The sequence below is a fragment of the Mauremys mutica genome, chromosome 1 (assembly GCF_020497125.1).
Source record: "Mauremys mutica isolate MM-2020 ecotype Southern chromosome 1, ASM2049712v1, whole genome shotgun sequence".
NCBI lineage: Eukaryota > Metazoa > Chordata > Testudines > Geoemydidae > Mauremys > Mauremys mutica.
Genome location: NC_059072.1, coordinates 145,089,961 through 145,109,205, shown reverse-complemented (window position 1 = coordinate 145,109,205; position 19,245 = coordinate 145,089,961). Strand labels below are relative to the sequence as shown.

The window sequence follows — 19,245 nt, the reverse complement described above, 5'->3', positions numbered from 1 at the left end:
ATCAACATACCCTTAGAGCCCCGACCAGGGTTATTCTATCTACTACCCAAGATCCACAAACCCGGAAATCCTGGACGCCCCATCATCTCGGGCATTGGAACTCTCACTGAAGGACTGTCTGGATATGTAGACTCTCTACTCAGACCCTATGCTACCAGCACTCCCAGCTATCTCCGTGACACCACTGATTTCCTGAGGAAACTACAATGCATTGGTGACCTTCCAGAAAACACCATCCTGGCCACCATGGATGTAGAGGCTCTCTACACAAACATCCCGCATACTGATGGAATACAAGCTGTCAGGAACAGTATCCCTGATGATGCCACAGCACACCTGGTTGCTGAGCTCTGTGGCTTTATCCTCACACACAACTATTTCAAATTTGCTGACAATATATATCTCCAGATCAGTGGCACCGCTATGGGCACCCGTATGGCCCCACAATATGCCAATATTTTTATGGCCGACCTGGAACAACGCTTCCTCAGCTCCCGTCCACTCACGCCCCTTCTCTACCTACGCTACATCGATGACGTCTTCATCATCTGGACCCATGGGAAGGAGACTCTGGAAAAATTCCACCACGATTTCAACAGCTTCCACCCCTCCATCAACCTCAGCCTGGACCAATCTACACGGGAGGTCCACTTCCTAGACACCACGGTGCAAATAAGTGATGGTCACATCAACACCACCCTATACCGAAAACCTACCGACCGCTATGCCTACCTTCATGCCTCCAGCTTCCATCCCGGACACACCACAAGATCCATTGTCTACAGCCAAGCACTGAGGTACAACCGTATCTGCTCTAACCCCGCAGACAGAGACCAACACCTAGAAAATCTCCACCAAGCATTCTCAAGACTACAGTACCCACACGAGGAAATAAGGAAACAGATCAACAGAGCCAGACGTGTACCCAGAAGCCTCCTACTGGAAGACAAACCCAAGAAAGAAACCAACAGGACTCCACTGGCCATCACATACAGTCCCCAGCTAAAACCCCTACAACGCATCATCAGGGATCTACAACCCATCCTGGACAATGATCCCACACTTTCACAGGCCTTGGGTGGCAGACCAATTCTCGCCCACAGACAACCTGCCAACCTGAAGCATATTCTCACCAGCAACTGCACACCGCACCATAGTAACTCTAGCTCAGGAACCAATCCATGCAACAAACCTCGATGCCAACTCTGCCCACATATCTACACCAGCAACACCATCACAGGACCAAACCAGATCAGCCACAACATCACCGGTTCATTCACCTGCACTTCCACCAATGTAATATATGCCATCATATGCCAGCAATGCCCCTCTGCTATGTACATCGGCCAAACTGGACAGTCTCTAAGGAAAAGGATAAATGGACACAAATCAGACATTAGGAATGGCAATATACAAAAACCTGTAGGAGAACACTTCAACCTCCCTGGCCACACTATAGCAGATCTTAAGGTGGCCATCCTACAGCAAAAAAACTTTAGGACCAGACTTCAAAGAGAAACTGCTGAGCTCCAGTTCATCTGCAAATTTGACACCATCAGCTCAGGACTAAACAAAGACTGTGAATGGCTTGCTAATTACAGAACCAGTTTCTCCTCCCTTGGTTTTCACACCTCAACTGCTAGAACAGGGCCTCATCCACCCTGATTGATTTAACCTCGTTATCTCTAGCTTGCTTCTTGCTTGCTTATATATACCTGCCCCAGGAAATTTCCACCACTTGCATCTGAAGAAGTGGGTATTCACCCACGAAAGCTCATGCTGCAAAACGTCTGTTAGTCTATAAGGTGCCACAGGATTCTTTGCTGCTTCTACAGAACCAGACTAACACGGCTACCCCTCTGATACTTCCTCTCCTCTGGCTCCCTGACTCCCCTGCCTGACTGGAGTGAGCCCTTTGTATGGTATCAGCAGGGCCTTAATTAGAGTCAGGTGGTCACAGTAACTGAATGGCCTCACCTGACTCTTTACAGCTTAATTAGAGTCAGGTGTTCTCATTAGCCTGGAGCAGCCCCTGCTCTGGTCAGTCAGGGAACAGAAAACTGTTAATCCAGTGGCCAGTATATCTGCCTTCTGCTATTCTGCTGTACCCACCTGGCCTGGGTCTATCACAATATTTATAACTTACCAATCTACTTTCTGTGTCAAAAGAGCTAAATCATCCTTCCAATACCAGTTGTTCCTTCCAGATGTATGGAAACCAACCCAGTAATATCATGTAGTGTCTCTTGGAGGTACCTGGTTCTGTGAGGAAATCACCACATTATTTCCAAAAAACACCCAAGTTTTTGTCTTTCATAATTGTATAGCTTAAAAAAATAACAAATGTGAATCAGTGACAGGAGAAATTCTGGCCAGTGGCATAGCAAAACCTTCCTTATTTGCATTACAGGACTGTTCAAGCATCTCAGACTATTGAAATGTTGCAGGACAGATTTAAGAGTCACCTCTATAGCACCAGAGGCCAGATTTTCAAAGGTATTTAGGTGTCTAAAGGTGCAGATAGGCACCTAGTGTGATTTTAAAAGTGCCTAGCTCCCAATGAAATCAATGGCAGTTAGGTGCCTAGGCACTTTTAAAATCCTGCTAGGTGTTTCTCTGCATCTTTAGGCATCTAAGTGAAAATTGACAGGCAGAGCTCTTTGCATGCAGAGATTTACTACCCCATTAGGCCTTTACTCTGATTTCAAAATATGTTTTGACTGGATCACAGGATGAGATGTAACCAAACACACTACTTACCACCATGGCTGTGTACTGAGCAATTCCTGAGATATGTCCCAAATGTTCCTGCTGTTTCCTTACCTCATATGTAATTTTCATCCCAGCCGTATAGTCTGGTCTTACCTTCTGTCTCCTAAGAGCCTGGCTTAGCCAGCCAGGACAGCACATTGCTGTGACTGATTTGGCAAGCTATATATAAAATGGGAGTAACATGATTCCATGATAATTTTGCTCCCCAAAAAATAATGACAATCAGGATAACCCAGTCAGATGTTTTCCTGAGCCAGGGAATTGCAGCCGAGGTCCAGGAGCGTCTAGCTGGGTCCAGGGCCATAGTGATGCTATTGGTCTTCCAATACCAAACCAGTGAGACAGAGACAGAAACTCTCTCTCCTCCTGTCTTTTCCTACTCTTTTCTCTTTCCCCCTTTGTGTTTGTCTGTCTTGTTTTCTCTTAATCAAATGCAGGATCAGAATTTAGCAGAATTGACGATCTGAGAGCTCCCACCTAAAATAGACTTTGCCCTTCTGACTCCCAGGTTCAGTAGATGTTATTTGAGAGACTTTTAAGGAACAGTTCTCCAAGAGTTCTGACCGTGAGCGGATCACTGCATACTAAGTGGCTCTGGGAAGAAGGAAAAAAGAGTTTGAGGCACAAGCGGTGTTCTCGTCCATACTCCCTGTGGAAGGAAAAGGCCAGGGTAGAGACCATTGAATCGTGGAAGTCAACTAATGGCTATGCAGGTGGTGTTGGAGAGAAGGCTTTGGATTCTTCAACCATGGGATGGTGTTCCAAGAAGGAGGAGTGCTAGGCAGAGACGGGCTCCATCTAACGAAGAGAGGGAAGCATCTTTGCATGCAGTCTGGCTAACTTAGTGAGGAGGGATTTAAACTAGGTTCACTGGGGAAAGGAGACCAAAGCCCTGAGGTAAGTAAGGAAGTGGGATACCGGGAGGAAGCATGAGCATGAGAGTGCAAGAGGGGAGGACTCCTGGTTTATACTGAGAAAGCAGGATGATCATCGAGTTATCTTAAGTGCCTATACACAAAGGCAAGAAGCCTGGGATACAAACAGGGAAAACTGCAAGTCCTGGCACAGTCAAGAAATTATGATGTGATTGGAATAACAGAGACTTGGTGGGATAACTCACATGACTGGAGTACTGTAATGGATGGATATAAACTGTTCAGAAAGGACAGGCAGGGCAGAAAAGGTGGGGGAGTTGCACTGTATATGAGAGAGCAGTATGACTGCTCAGAGCTCCAATCTGAAACTGCAGAAAAACCTGAAAGTCTCTGGATTAAGTTTAGAAGTGTGAGCAACAAGGGTGACGTCGTGGTGGGAGAATAACATGATGGGAAAAGGAGTCCAGGAGAACTGGCTGTATTTTAAAGAATCCTTATTGAGGTTGCAGGAACAAACCATCTCAAAGTGTAGAAAAAATAGTAAATATGGCAGGCGACCAGCTTGGCTTAACACAAAAAAGAAGCTTACAGGAAGTGGAAGATTGGACAAATGACCAAGGAGGAGTATAAAATATTGCTCAGGCATGCAGGAGTGAAATCAGGATGGTGAAAGCTAGCAAGAGATGTTAAGAGGAACAAGAAGGGTTTCTTCAGGTTTGTTAGCAACACAAAGAAAGTCAATGAAAGTGTGGGCACCTTACTGAATGAGGGAGGCAACCAAGTGACAGAAGATATGGAAAAAGCTAATGTACTCAATGCTTTTTTTGCCTCTGTCTTCATGAACTTGGTCAGCTCCCAGACTGCTGCACTGGGCAGCACACTATGGGGAGGAGGTGACTAGCCCTCTGTGGAGAAAGAAGTGGTTCAGGGCTATTTAGAAAAGCTGGATGAGCACAAATCCATGGGGTTGGATGTGCTGCATCCGAAGGCGCTAAAGGAGTTGGCGGATGTGATTGCAGAGCCATTGGCCATTATCTTTGAAAACTCATGGCAATCAGGGGAGATCTTGGATGACTGGGAAAAGGCTAATGTAATGCCCATCTTTAAAAAATGGAAGAAAGAGAACCCGGGGAACTACAGACTGGTCACCCTCACCTCAGTCCCTGGAAAAATCAGGGAGCAGGGTCCTCAAGGAATCAATTCTGAAGCACTTAGAGGAAAGGAAAGTGATCAGGAACAGTCAACATGGATTCACCAAGGGCAAGTCATGCCTGACAACCTAATTGCCTTCTGTGATGAGATAACTGGCTCTGTGGTTGAGGGGAAAGCAGTAGATGTGTTATTCCTTGATTTCAGCAAAGCTTTTGATACAGTCTCCCACAGTCTTCTTGCTGGCATGTTAAAGAGGTATGGGCTGGATGAATGGACTATGAGGTGGATAGAAAACTAGCTAGATCATCGGGCTCAACGGGTAGTGATCAATGTCTCCATGTCTAGTTGGAAGCCGGTATCAAGTGGAGTGCCCCAAGAGTCGGTCCTGAGGCCGGTTTTGTTCAATATCTTCATTAATGATCTAGAGGAGGGTGTGGACTGCACCCTCAGCAAGTTTGTAGATAACACTAAACTGGGAGGAGTGATAGATACACTGGAGGGTAGAGAGAGGATACAGAGGGACCTAGACAAATTAGAGGATTGGACCAAAAGAAATATGATGAGGTTCAACAAGAACAAGTGCAGATTCCTGCACTTGGGATGGAAGAATCCCATGCACTGCTGCAGACTAGGGACCGACTGGCTAGGCAGCAGTTCTGCAGAAAAGGACCCAGGGGTTACAATGGATGACAAGCTGGATATGAGTCAACAGTGTGCCCTTCTTGCCGAGAAGGTTATGGCATTTTGGGCTGTATAAGTAGGGGCATTGCCAGCAGATCGAGGGATGTGATCATTCCCCTCAATTCGACATTGGTGAGGCCTCATCTGGAATAATAAGAATGAGGGGGAAAGGAGCCCAGGAGAGCTGGCTGTATTTTAAAGAATCTTTATTGAGGTTGCAGGAAAAAACCATCCCGATGTGTAGGAAGAATAGTAAATATAATGATAATGCCATGAGAATGCCTGTTCTCATTTTCAGGTGACATTTTTAAATCACTTGACAACCCTAATAATAATGGTGCCTTTTTTCAAGTTCTTCCCCCTTCTTTGCTCACCTGGTAATGGCCACCCATCCTTGCTCCATCCTCTGAGTTGGGAATTCAGACTGTCTTAGCTCTATAACATTTAGGTTGCAGTTCATATCTGTTTTCACGGTCTCCAGGGAAAGAGGGAGTTAACTAACTCAATCTGTCTGTTTTAGCTTTTCTAAAGAATTGAAATTTATCATCTAGAGAAAGTTTTAAAATAATAAATATATTGACAGTAAGAGATTCTATACATGAAATTATCTGGATCCTTATATCACACCCTTCATAACTGGAACAGAATCCTTTACAAACTAGTTTTAGCAAACAGTCTCATTTGTCATTGAAATGTTAATTTGAAGAGTGAAGACTATTAATAGTTAGAAAATAAAACTGTTCCCTCTTCTTCACTGACTTCCTTTCTTTCCATTAGAAACATCTTTGTGTCTCTCTTCCTATCAGCAATGTGGCTAGTGACTGTCCCGTCTGAGGAGGAGAATGTGTGTGTAATTCACGTCAATTCTCTTCAGGGTAAGAATGAGATTTGTAGTTATCGGTGCAAACTGTAATCCCATAGCATAAGTTAATAATTTCTGTTGCAGAGCACGGTATAGCTTTACTGACAGACACTCACCCACAGAATGAAATTAGGGAGTTACACCTCTACTCAGGCAGATGTTACAAAGAACAAGTCTGAGGTAAATTACACTTTAAAGAATGAGAGCCATTCTGGTCTGGTCTGAACAGGCACTTTGTAGAAAGTACATTTGTAGTTCCATAGTTATTGTGTCTCCATAATTTCCACATCAAATGTACTTAATACTGGGGTAAAGAAGGGTTTTTTTTATAACAGCCAGTATGACAACTCGCCATGAGACCCGAGTGTAAAGACTTTTTTTTTTCTGAAACATCTTCACCGGTAATACATTTCTTCAGAGAAGATTAGACACTCAGACATACCTGATGAGTTTTCACGATAGTTTTACAATTAGTTTTCACAATAGTAACTTATTATAATTGTGTTGATCCATTGATTCATTTATGAGACAGTTCCCTTTCTTTGAGTTCTGTTTTTCTGCATTGAAAATAGCAGTAAAAATCACTATAAACTTATTTGTGTCACTCCCATCACCAGCTATGACTCTGAATGTACGAAAGTAGCAGGTTTGTTACCTGAGATAGTGTATTTGTTAGTCACTATTAAACCTCTCTTTAAGAGAATTAATCCTATGCTATCAAGGTAATATAATGGCATTACTGAATAAATATCAATGTGCGTTTTGTCTCCTGCTAGTGAAAGAAGGGAAAAAGGAACTTGTTTCCCCAGGAGAATCTTATTATTTAGAATGAAATGAAACAAAGTAGTAACCAAGGCAGGAGGACCCTATCAACATCTGAGAAGAGCACAGCAGCCACCAGCAGGCAGAAAATATCTGTAGAAGTTGTATTCATTGAACAGAAATAACCTTTGTATGGTGAGACAACATGTACAAGTTACACCTTTTGACTGGAAATAGATTTTGGACATGTAAAGTGCTCTTCTCACCTGATTTCTGTAAGCCTGTTTTCCTTTTAGGATCACAGAAAATGGGGATGTTACAAGATCTCCATTCAGAATTTTATACAAGACAAAATCACTTGAATGGAAAAAGGGAAAGATCTGAGACAATGAGGGTCTCTTTTAAGACTCAGTCATGTTGTAACAGTAACTCCATCAGGTGTTGATATTTTCCTTTGCCAGTCCTGCCATTGTAGAAACAGACTTGGAGTAACTTGTACTCTATATTAGTAAATGGAATTGAATTTGGGTTTCATATATCTCAGTTTAGTCCTGAAATCCTGGGAAATTCAGTATTCAGGAGGTCCCACTTCTCCCCTTCTTGTTCTGACCAGAAATTCTATCTTGGACCTGAGAAACCATTCGAACAAAGGATGCCTCAGAACCAATATTTCTGTGCAAAGATGCGGTATCAAAATTTTCTGACTAAAATTTTTCATAAACAAATTCTTGACCAGCTCTACAGATAACATCAGTGGGAGCTTCCCTATTGACTCAGGGGAGTTTGGAATCCTAAATGTATACACTGACCCGTGGACCACAATGAAAAATTGAAGTCAGTCCTGGCTACAGTCCTGGTGATCCCCATGTCTATTGGAAGAAGCATGTTTAGAGATGTAACAGTCCATGCTTCCAATAAATAAATAAATAAATAAATAAAATGCAAAGCTATTAAACCTCACGATTCAGGGTTTATGCCAATCTCTAACTAATTGAGATCAGGATGAGATTTAATATGGGGGCTGATTATCCTCCAACTGGCTACTTTGCATTTCTTGAACTTTCCTCTGAAGCACTTAGTGCTGCCCACTGTTAGAGACAGGATACAGGATTATATAGACCTCAGGTTTCATCCTTTATGGAAATTCCTCAGTTCCTGTGTATTTAGAACTCATTAAATAACATGAAAATTAATTTGTGACAATCCTTCTGAATGGTGAAGTCAATTTCTATTCAGTCTTGTTCACTTTCCTTTCCTCTGTTTTTTGTGAACCTACATGCAAGTGCAGCTTTTTTTGTGTAAATGTTCAGGCAAAGCAAACTTTGGGCCCTTGGTTAAAATCTCTTTAATCAAGAAACAAATGTGTTTAGAGCTGGATGATGTCATTTAGTAAGAGCTGTGTGCCGGAATCAGTGGGATGGAGGTGACCATCCCAGGGGGAACACTGCTCTGTCTGATTAACGGTGTGGAATTGAGTTCCAGACTCAAAGATCCTACACTGAAGTTACCCTTTCACCAGCTGACTCCTGCTTACACCAAGGATTGTGATATTGATCACCCTATCTGGTCTTCCCCTTCACAGGAACACACAAGGATATTGTATTCCTCAGACTGAAGATACCATGGAAGTTGAAGTTATTTTTTATTTAGATTTATAAATGACACCTGGACAAAGATCAAGGCACATGTACAATATAGAATAAGGCCTTGTCTACACTACAGGACTATTTCGAATCTACTTAAGTCGAATTTGTGGATTCGACCTTATGAAGTCGAATTTGTGTATCCATACTAAATACACAAATTCGAACTTCTGAGTCCACATTCACGGGGCCAGCGTCGACTTTGGAAGCGGTGCACTGTGGGAAGCTATCCCACAGTTCCCGCAGTCCCCGCTGCCCATTGGAATGCTGGGTAGAGCTCCCAATGCCTGCTGGGGGAAAAAATGTGTCGAGGGTGGTTTTGGGTAACTGTCGTCATCGAACCGTCAATCACGCCCTCCCTCCATGAAAGCGCCGGCGGGAAATCTGTTCGCGCACTTTTCTGGTCGGTTACAGCGCGGACGCCACAGCACTGCGAGCATGGAGCCCGCTGCGATCATCGCTGCACTTATGGCCGTTGTCAACTCCTCGCACCTTATCGTCCACCTCTTCCACAGCCAGCTGATGAGAAATCGGGCGAGGAGGCTCCGGCAGCGCGGTGAGGAGAGTGGCGCAGGCCTCTCACAAAGCAGGGTACGCCGCGCCGTGGAGATCATGGTGGCAATGGGTCAAGTTCATGGTGTGGAACGGCGATTCTGGGCCCGGGAAACAAGCACGGAGTGGTGGGACCGCATAGTGCTGCAGGTCTGGGACGAATCACAGTGGCTGCGAAACTTCAGGATGCGTAAGCGTACTTTCCTTGAACTCTGTGACTTGCTGTCCCCTGCCCTGAAGCGCCAGGACACCCGGATGCGAGCAGCCCTGACTGTGCAGAAGCGAGTGGCCATAGCCCTCTGGAAACTTGCCACGCCAGATAGCTACCGGTCAGTAGCGAACCACTTTGGCGTGGGCAAATCTACCGTGGGGGTTGCTGTGATTCAAGTAGCCCACGCAATCGTTGAGCAACTACTCTCAAAGGTAGTGAACCTGGGAAACGTCCAGGTCGTCATAGATGGCTTCGCCGCGATGGGATTCCCAAACTGCGGTGGGGCTATAGATGGGACTCACATCCCTATCCTGGCACCAGCCCACCAGGCCAGCGAGTACATTAACCGAAAGGGCTACTTTTCCATGGTGCTGCAAGGACTGGTGGACCATAGGGGACGTTTTACCAACATCAACGTCGGGTGGGCGGGCAAGGTTCATGACGCGCGTGTGTTCAGGAGCTCTGGTCTCTTTAGACGCCTCCAGGCAGGAACTTTCTTCCCGGACCACAAAATAACGGTTGGGGATGTGCAGATGCCTACAGTGATCCTCGGGGACCCAGCCTACCCGCTAATGCCCTGGCTCATGAAGCCCTATACAGGCGCCCTGGACAGAGAGAAGGAACTCTTCAACTACCGGCTGAGCAAGTGCAGAATGGTGGTGGAGTGTGCTTTCGGACGTCTCAAGGGGAGATGGCGGAGCTTACTCACTCGCTCGGACATCAGCGAAAAGAATATCCCCGTAGTTATTGCTGCTTGCTGTGTGCTCCACAATCTCTGTGAGAGCAAGGGCGAGACCTTTTTGGCCGCTTGGGAGGTTGAGGCAAATCGCCTGGCTGCTGTTCACGATCAGCCAGACACCCGTGCTGAGAGAATATCCCAGCGGGAAGCGATATGCATCAGGGAGGCTTTGAAAGCGAGTTTCCTCGCAGAGCAGGGTAACCTGTGACTGTCCACTTGATTTTAAGAGAGCCTGATCATAAACCAAGTTTCCCCCACTTCCGAAGGACGTTTTAAAACTAAGGACATGTTTTAGTAATTAATAATAAATCTTTCGTTGACTTTGCATTTCTGTTTCCTGGTTGAAACATGGAAGCATTCTGTGCTGGGTAAGGTGTGCACTGATGGGTGGGTTTGCAGGAAGGGGCGAGGGGTGCCGTCTTTGGATAGGGGTTAACATGACGGCTGTGGGTTTGGGCGTTGGAAGGGGTGAGGGGTGTGGGGGAAGGGTGAGTATCTGCCCCTGGATGAGGTCTCTTTTTGGGGCTCAGGGCACCGGGGAGGATCGTGACTACGGTCCAAGTGCATGTGAAGGGAAGCCTGCCTTTACATTCGGGGACGGCAGGCACCAGGACCGTGCACAAGCATACACATCAAGGAAAGACCCGGGGCAGCATACACCACACAGACTGTCCCTGGTGCCTAGTGACTGCAGTCTGTGTGTGCCCTGCAGTTGACCCTGCAGCCAAGTCTGTAGCATGGCACTGTGGGCTATGCACTGAAATTACAATTCCCCCCCCCCCACACACACAACAACAGAAAGTCTTCTGACACCAGAAACGTGACGGAAACAGTCAGTAACACCAAACACTGTAGTACACAGTGAGGGGTTTGAACTTGGAGTTGGGACTGGTTGATGCTGTAAGGAAAGAGCTTGTACAAATTTACAGCGCGAGAGTTGTCTCGAACATTATCGGTGTGCTGCGGTGCAGGGACAGTTCTCACGGCCCCTACCGCCCCTCCTTCTTGTAACTTTGGGTGAGGGGGGGACAGGACTTCCTGGCGTTGGAGGGCGGTTGCAGATGCACTGCAGGGGGGCTCTTTCCTCCTGCCTGCGGTCTTGCAGAACATCTACAAGGCGCCGGAGCGTGTCCGTTTGCTCCCTCATTAGACCAAGCAGCGTTTGAGTCGCCTGCTGGTCTTCCTGCCGCCACCTATCCTCCCGTTGACACAGGCTCTCCCTCCACTGTCTCTGCTCTGCTGCCTCCGCTCTGGAGCTGGCCATCAGTTCCTGGAACATGTCGTCCCTAGTCTTTTTCTTTCGGCGTCTAATCTGAGCCAGCCTCTGCGAGGGGGATGCCGGGGCAGTCCGGGAAGGAGCCGATGCTGTGTGATGCGAAAAAGTAGGTGATTTCCTTGAACAAATACATGTTTGCCAACAGTAAACACAGTCTAGTCAGTTTCAGTTAAGAAGACCAAAGAGGGAACCAAGTCTCATGAGATCTCAGAACTAGTCCGAGATTTCGGAATACGCTCTCATTGGCGGCGCCATTGCACTGGATAGCGCACAAGCGAGGAAAGACAGCTGCATCCCTCTTGCACAAAGTCCTGGTAAGCCTTACAGTACAGAGTGCTTATCAGTTAGTGCTTAGCTGTGCTCTCCTGCTGGAGGCAATGTGCAAAGCAGAAAAGATGACCGTTTTGCGGCCCCTCCCGCCAGTGCACGGGAAAGATCACTGTATGCTTTTCCTCTGTGGCCTCCAACACGTGGCTGTTAAGCGAGGGTCATTCTTATGCAAAGTAAAACTCTGTTAAGCGAGGGTCATTCTTATGCAAAGTAAAAGTCTACCATTCACAATAGTAACAGTACACTAATTCCACTAATTAGATGCAGCACTTCCACAACGACATCACCCTGAGGCGTGTCAGGCGGACTGAGAGAGAGCGGATGCTAACAGAAGCCCTGCACAGACCAGGACCATACGCTGCCATGCTCGTCGAGGCGATGGTCCCCCTTTACCTGAGGATGGCCTGGCGCGGAAGAGTGTGCTTCAACGGAGCACCCAACAAGGCACCTCTACCAAGGAACCTCCTGCTGAGGCTTTTCCAGCTGCTCTCTGAGAGCTTTTTTGAACTGTCCCCAGAGGACTATTGCTCCATTCCTGTATGTGTAGACCTGCTGTTTGTATAGCTCCTATATGTGTAGACCTGCTGTTTGTATAGTTTCATATTTAAAAATTTTTGTATAGTATAGTATAATTTTTGTATAGTATTTCTATTTTTTCTATTTTTTATATAGTATTTCTATTTTTTATATATATCCCTGTTTCTTAAAAAAATAAATGTTTCCCTGTTTGTACCACTTACCGCCTGATCCTTCCCCTGATTCCGAGTCCGGGTTAACGGGCGGGGACGGTTGGTAGGGGATCTCTGTGAGGGTGATGAAGAGATCCTGGCTGTCAGGGAAAGCGGGAGTGGGTTCGATGTCGCCTGCGCCGTCCTCAAAAGACCCTTCCTCATCTTCCCCATCGGTGAACAGGCAGGAGGAACTGTCCCGGTACACTATTCCGTCCTCGGAGTCCACCGTCACTGGTGGGGCACTGGTGGCAGACCCACCTAGAATGGCATGCAGTGCCTCGTAGAAGCGGCATGTCTGGGGCTTGGCTCCGGAGCGTCCGTTTGCCGCTCTGACTTTTTGATACCCTTGTCTTAGGTCCTTCACTTTCACGCGGCACTGCATCGCATCCCGGCTGTATCCTTTCTCTTTCATGGCTTTAGAGACCTTCTCGAAGGTCTTCGCGTTCCGCTTGTTGGAGCGCAGCTCCGAGAGCACAGACTCCTCGCCCCACACAGCGATCAGATCCTGGACTTCCCGGTCACTCCATGCTGGGGACCTCTTTCTATTCTGGGATTGCCCGGACTCCTCTGCTGGAGAGCTCTGCATCGTTGCAGGTGCTGCGGAGCTCGCCCCGATGTGCAACCAGAACGTCAGATTCAAACCGCCCAGACAGGAAAATGAATTCAAATTTTCGCGGGTCATTTCCTGTGTGGCTGGCCAGAGAATCCAAGCTCGGACTGCTGTCCAGAGCGTCAACAGAGTGGTGCACTGTGGGATAGCTCCCGGAGCTGCTAAGTTCGATTAGCATCCACACCTAGCCTAATTCGAGCTAGCCATGTCGAATTTAGCGTTACTCCACCTGCCGGGGTGGAGTACCAAATTCGAACTAAAGAGCCCTCTAGTTCGAATTAAATGGCTTCCTGGTGTGGACGGTTGAGCGGTTAGTTCGAATTAACGCTGATAAATTCGAATTAAAGTCCTAGTGTAGACCAGGCCTAAGTGTGTAAAACAAATGCATTATCCATATTGTGACAGATGCAGGCCAGTGGGCTACAGGAGTCTGGTAGAAGGCAAATATACTGGCCACTGGATGAATAGTTTTCTAGTCCCTGAGTGACCAGAGCAGGGGCTGCCCTAGAGCAATCAGAAACCTGCTAGAACCAATTAAGACAGGCAAGCTAATTAAGACACCTGGAGCCAATTAGAACTTACTTGAATCAATTATGGCAGGCAGGCTAATCAGGACACCTGGTTTAAAAAGCACCTTACATCCAGGGAGCAGGGAGTGAGAAGGTGTGCTGCTAGAGGACTGAGGAATACAAATGTGATCAGGCTTCAGGAGGAAGTTCCTGTGATGAGGATAAAGAAGGTGCTGGGGTGAGGCCATGGGGAAGTAGCCTAGGGAGTTGTCTCCTGTATCAGCTGTGTGACAGCTACATTGTAGAGAGCTGCTATCCACAGGGCCCTGGGCTGGACCCTGGTGTAGAGGGCAGGCCTGGGTTCCCCCTATCCCACAAACTGCTGATTGGACACAGGTGGAGTTGACCTGGTCTGTGAGACACACCAGAGGGGAAGGTCTAATTGAGAAAAGGATCTGGCCTGTCCCCGACCCACTAGGAGGGACAACAGAGACTGTGGAGATTGTTCTCCATTTTCCCCATGCTGGCCAGTGATGAGATTAGCTGTGTGAATGGGAGGTTTGAGCCTCTAGCAGAAGTGGCCAAACTAAGGGCTGCCGTGAACCTCTGAGGCGAGCAAATCCGCCAGAAAGTGCAGGACCCACCAAGGCAGAGGAGGAACTTTGTCACAATATAAAGAATTGTAAAATAATATAGCACATAAACAGTACAAAATGTATGAACTAAATTCAACTGACCTAAATTCTTTGATTGAAAACCATGGAAACTTTTGACCCGGTTTCAGCCCACTCTCTCCCAGTGCAATGTGTTGCTTGGATCAGCGAAGCAGTGAGTTCCAGAGGTGAGTGCCCTTCCCTGAGAAACCTCCTGTAGGGAGTGAATGTGGCCTCCCTCTGAACCAGAGGGTAAAGAGTCCCTCTCTCAGCCTGAGCGGGTGGGGCCAGGCCAAGCTTACTCCACCCCCACCCCTCCGGAAGGGGAGGGGTGGGACAGGAAGTACAAAAGGCAGGGCCCTTAGCCCAGTCAGGGCAGCACCAGGGAGGGAGACAGATGCAGATTGATGGCTGGTCCATGCAGACCCTGTTGCTGAGCCAGGGGAGGCCCTGGACCTGGCCTTGAGTAAGGACTTGGGCTACCAGGACTGCTGGCCACAGAGTACCCCAAGGAACTGGAGGAGCCAGACAGAGATTCGAGCCAGAGTGAGCTTGAGCTATCGGGGCTACCGGTGGCTGAATATCCCAACAAGTTGGAGGAACCAGAGGTTACACCCTCGAGAGACCAGGTAGGAAGTAGCCCAGGGGCAGAACTGCACACTGTGGTGAGTCAGTATTTGGGCAGCATGTTGCAGATGGATCCCCACTGACCCAGGGGCAGGACCCTCCCCCCTGCTGCCACTGTCAGGGCCCTGGGCTGGAATGCAGTGGAGTCGGGTGGGCCTGCATTCCCCTACCCCTGCCACCGCACCTCAGGTGGCAGACCCCTGAGAAAGAGCACTGACTCTTGCTGGCGCTCCCCTGCCTGAGGGGCATGCCACTGACTCTGGCTTATAGTCCTGTGTCACACCAATTACGGTGGCACACCTCCCTCCACTAATTCCCCGCTGACAGAGAGGTGTGACCAAGGCCTTTCGGCAAGGCAGTAGCTCCTCACCACCCCCTAGCAGCTCGGCAGACCAACTGAGACCTTGCTACAACTCCATCCCCAGATGAACGTCTTGGAACTGTAAACTCAAGTTTCCTAATAAATCTCAAGTGATGGGAGAAACCATGAAGGAAAGATTTGGTCTGTAAGGTACAGAGCCTCCAAACCAAAAAGGTCTTTCAGATCAATAGCAACACTTTGAATTGAGCCTGGAAGCCAGTGCAGTTTCTGGAGCATAGAGGGATGTGCCCATTCCATTCCAGAATCAGTGTTATGTGAGTGAGAAGCTAAACTCTTCTCTACCTGAAATTTCCTGGTGGCCTTCTGGAGTAGCCCCAAGCAGAGTTCATTGCAGAAATCCAATTATTATTCTCTTATGTTGCATAACTTTAAATGTTATTGTGACATTGATTTTATGTCAATATGATTTTATAAAAATATGTTAATGAGTGAATATAATGTAACAGGAATATGCTTCATGCAAAAGGTCTCTTGTAAGGTATCATTTACAAAGCTTATAATCTACTGAGTGTGTTCATCCTTTTTCTATAAATGTATCACTCTTGTATCTAAAACTAGAAATATAACTCTGAGGGCCTATTCTAATTATAGAATCATAGAATCTCAGGGTTGGAAGGGACCTCAGGAGGTCATCTAGTCCAAACCCCTGCTCAAAGCAGGACCAAACCCAACTAAATCATCCCAGCCAGGGCTTTGTCAAGCCTGACCTTAAAAACCTCTAAGGAAGGAGATTCCACTACCTCCCTAGGTAACCCATTCCAGTTCTTCACCACCCTACTAGTGAAAAAGTTTTTCCTAATATCCAGCCTAAACCTCCCCCTCTGCAACTTGAGACCATTACTCCTTGTTCTGTCATCTTCTACCACTGAGAACAGTCTAGATCCATCCTCTTTGGAACCCCCTTTCAGGTAGTTGAAAGCAGCTATCAAATCCCCCCTCATTCTTCTCTTCTGCAGACTAAACAATCCCAGTTCCCTCAGCCTCTCCTCATAAGTCATGTGCTCCAGCCCCCTAATCATTTATGTTGCCCTCCACTGGACTCTCTCCAATTTATCCACTTCCTTCTTGTAGTGTGGGGCCCAAAACTGGACACAGTACTCCAAATGAGGCCTCACCAGTGCTGAGTAGAGGGGAGTGATCACATCCCTCGATCTGCTGGAAATGCCCCTACTTATACAACCCAAAATGCCATTAGCCTTCTTGGCAACAAGGGCACACTGTTGACTCATATTCAGCTTTTCGTCCACCGTAATCCCTAGGTCCTTTTCTGCAGAACTGCTGCCCATCCATTCGGTCCCTAGTCTGTAGCAGTGCATGGGATTCTTCCGTCCTAAGTGCAGGACTCTGCACTTGTCCTTGTTGAACCTCATCATATTTCTTTTGGCCCAATCCTCTAATTTGTCTAGGTCCCTCAGTATTCTATCCCTACCCTCCAGCGTATCAACCACTCCTCCCAGTTTAGTGTGAAGTGTGGGCAATTAATGGTGGTTAATTGACTGTGGATGGCTCTGTTTGCAGGCAAGCCTTCCTGTGAATCATGCTGGGAGGAATGAAGGCTCCGGGTCTTATAGTGACATGTGATCATGTCACCTGAACTGAAATCCATCTTTAACCTGGTGATTTTCCAGTGATGGGGGATTTAGGGGGTGGGAAAGGATATATAAGTGGATGGAACAGAGAAAAGAGGGAGTCATCATGAGGAATATTCTAGCTACCATCTGAGCTTGAACAAGAGCTGTACCAGGGAAAGAATTGTGCCCAGGCCTGGAACGTGTCCAGTTTGAGGAAAAAACTTACTGAAGCGTCTCTAAGGGTGAGATTATCTGTAGTCACTTTGATTAGACATAGATTTGCATGTTTTATTTTATTTTGCTTGGTGACTTACTTTGTTCTGTCTGTTACTACTTGGAACCACTTAAATCCTACTTTCTGTATTTAATAAGTAAAAAGTGATTTTACTAATTAACTCAGAGTATGTGTTAATACCTGGGTGGGCAAACACCTGTGCATATCTCACTATCAGTGTTATAGACGGTGAACAATCTATGAATTTACCCTGCATAAATTTTATACAGAATAAAACGGATTTATTTGGGTTTAGACCCCATTGGGAGTTGGGCATCTGAGTGTTAAAGACAAGAACACTTCTATAAGCTGTTTTCAGGTAAGCCTAAAGCTGTTAGGGGATGTGATTCAAACCTGGGTCTGGATTTGCAGCAAGCTAATGAGTCTGGCTCAAACCAGGCAGGGCACTGAAATCCTAAGCTGACGGGGCAGGAAAGCAGGGGAAGAAGTAGTCTTGGCACGTCAGGTGGCAGCTCTCAAGGGGGGTTCTGTGATCCAACCCATCACAGTTATTATGACCCCAAAACTATTTAGTATATTTTAAAAGCAAGCTACAGTATTCTATGCCCAGAAAGGACCACTGTGATCATCTAGTCTGTCCTCCTGTATAACACAGGCCATAGAACTTCCCAGAAGTAATTCCACAACTGATTTGTACTACTTGGACGTAGTTGAACTAGAGCAGATCTTTTAGGAAAAACATCCAATCTCAAATCCACCACAACCCTTGGTAAATTGTTCCAGTGGTTCAGTACTCTCACTGTTAAATTATGCTATATTTCCAATCTGAATTTACCTAGCTTCATCTTCCAGCCAGTGGATCTTGTTATGTCTATGTCTTTTAGATTACAGAGCCTATTATCGAACATTTGTTCCCCACGAAGGCACTCATAGACTGATCGTCACCCCTTAACCTTCTGTGTCTTAAGCTAAATCGATTGAGCTCCATGAGACTATCCCTATAAGGCAGGTTTTCCAATTATTTAATCATTCTGTGGTTCTCCTTTAAACCCTCTCCAATTTCAAAACATCCTCTCTGAATTGTGAACATCAGAACTGGACACACTAGCCAGGTCATATCAGTGCCAAATACAGGAAAAAAAAATTCTATTCCTACTCAAGATTCCCTGTTTATACACCCAGGGATTGAGTTAGTCCTTCTGGCCACAGCATCACACTGAGAGCTCATGTTCAGCTGATTATCCACTATGTCCCCCAAGTCTTTTTCAGAGTTACTACTTCTGAGGACAGAGTCCTCCATCCTGTAAGTATGGCCTGTAGTCTTTGTTCCTAGACAGATAACTGTGGGATTAGAATGTGAGATACTGAGCTGATTATGCTGGGAGTTGTGTGTGAAGGACTGGCCTTGGGCTTGTTCTCATTGGCCAGCTAATTGTAAATAGGATACAGGTGTGTAGGATAATTACCCTATGGGTTACAGCTGCAGCTGTGTTGATTTGATTAATCAATTAGCCACCATCTTGTATATAAGAGCATGCTGGGAAATTAATAAAGAAGCATATGCATACACACACACGCTGTCTCTCTCTCTCTCTCTGCTTGGGCTCTGTTCCTGCTCGAGTGCGATGCAACAAATGGCGGAGAAGCTGCGGGCATTGATGCCGATGGCCTGAGAAAAAGGAGACGTGCCTGAGCTCAGTGTTGCGTGGCTAGGAGCCGCAAGAAAGCCCAATAAGAAAGGAGGCGCACCTGAGCTCAGAGTCGAAGCAGCGGCCGCAGGGCGTCCGAAAAGAGGCGCACCTGAGTTCAGTGTTGCGTGGCTAGGAGCCGCAGGAAGTCCCAAAAAGAAAGGAGGCGCACCTGAACTCAGTGGTGAGCGGCAAGCTGCAGGGCATCTGAAAAGGGAGCCCAGGGAAGAGCGGCTATAAGTCGCAGAGAAGAAGGGCGGCTATAAGTCGCAGAGATAAGCGGCGGCTATAAGTCGCGGAGAAGAAGGGCGGCTATAAGTCGCGAAAGAAGGGCAGAGCAGTTAAAAGGGAGGCTGAGCCCAGGGAAGAGCAGCTATAAGTCGC

General features: G+C 46.8%; 1 protein-coding gene across 1 annotated transcript in view; it reads right to left on the bottom strand.

Moving 5' to 3' along the window:
* LOC123348721 (C-type lectin domain family 12 member A-like) overlaps window positions 1-19,245 on the bottom strand; it is a 45,516-nt gene that overhangs the window by 4,853 nt on the left and 21,418 nt on the right. The window contains 1 exon segment of the mRNA XM_044986370.1: window positions 2,147-2,262. Coding sequence (XP_044842305.1) covers window positions 2,147-2,262 — 116 coding nt within the window.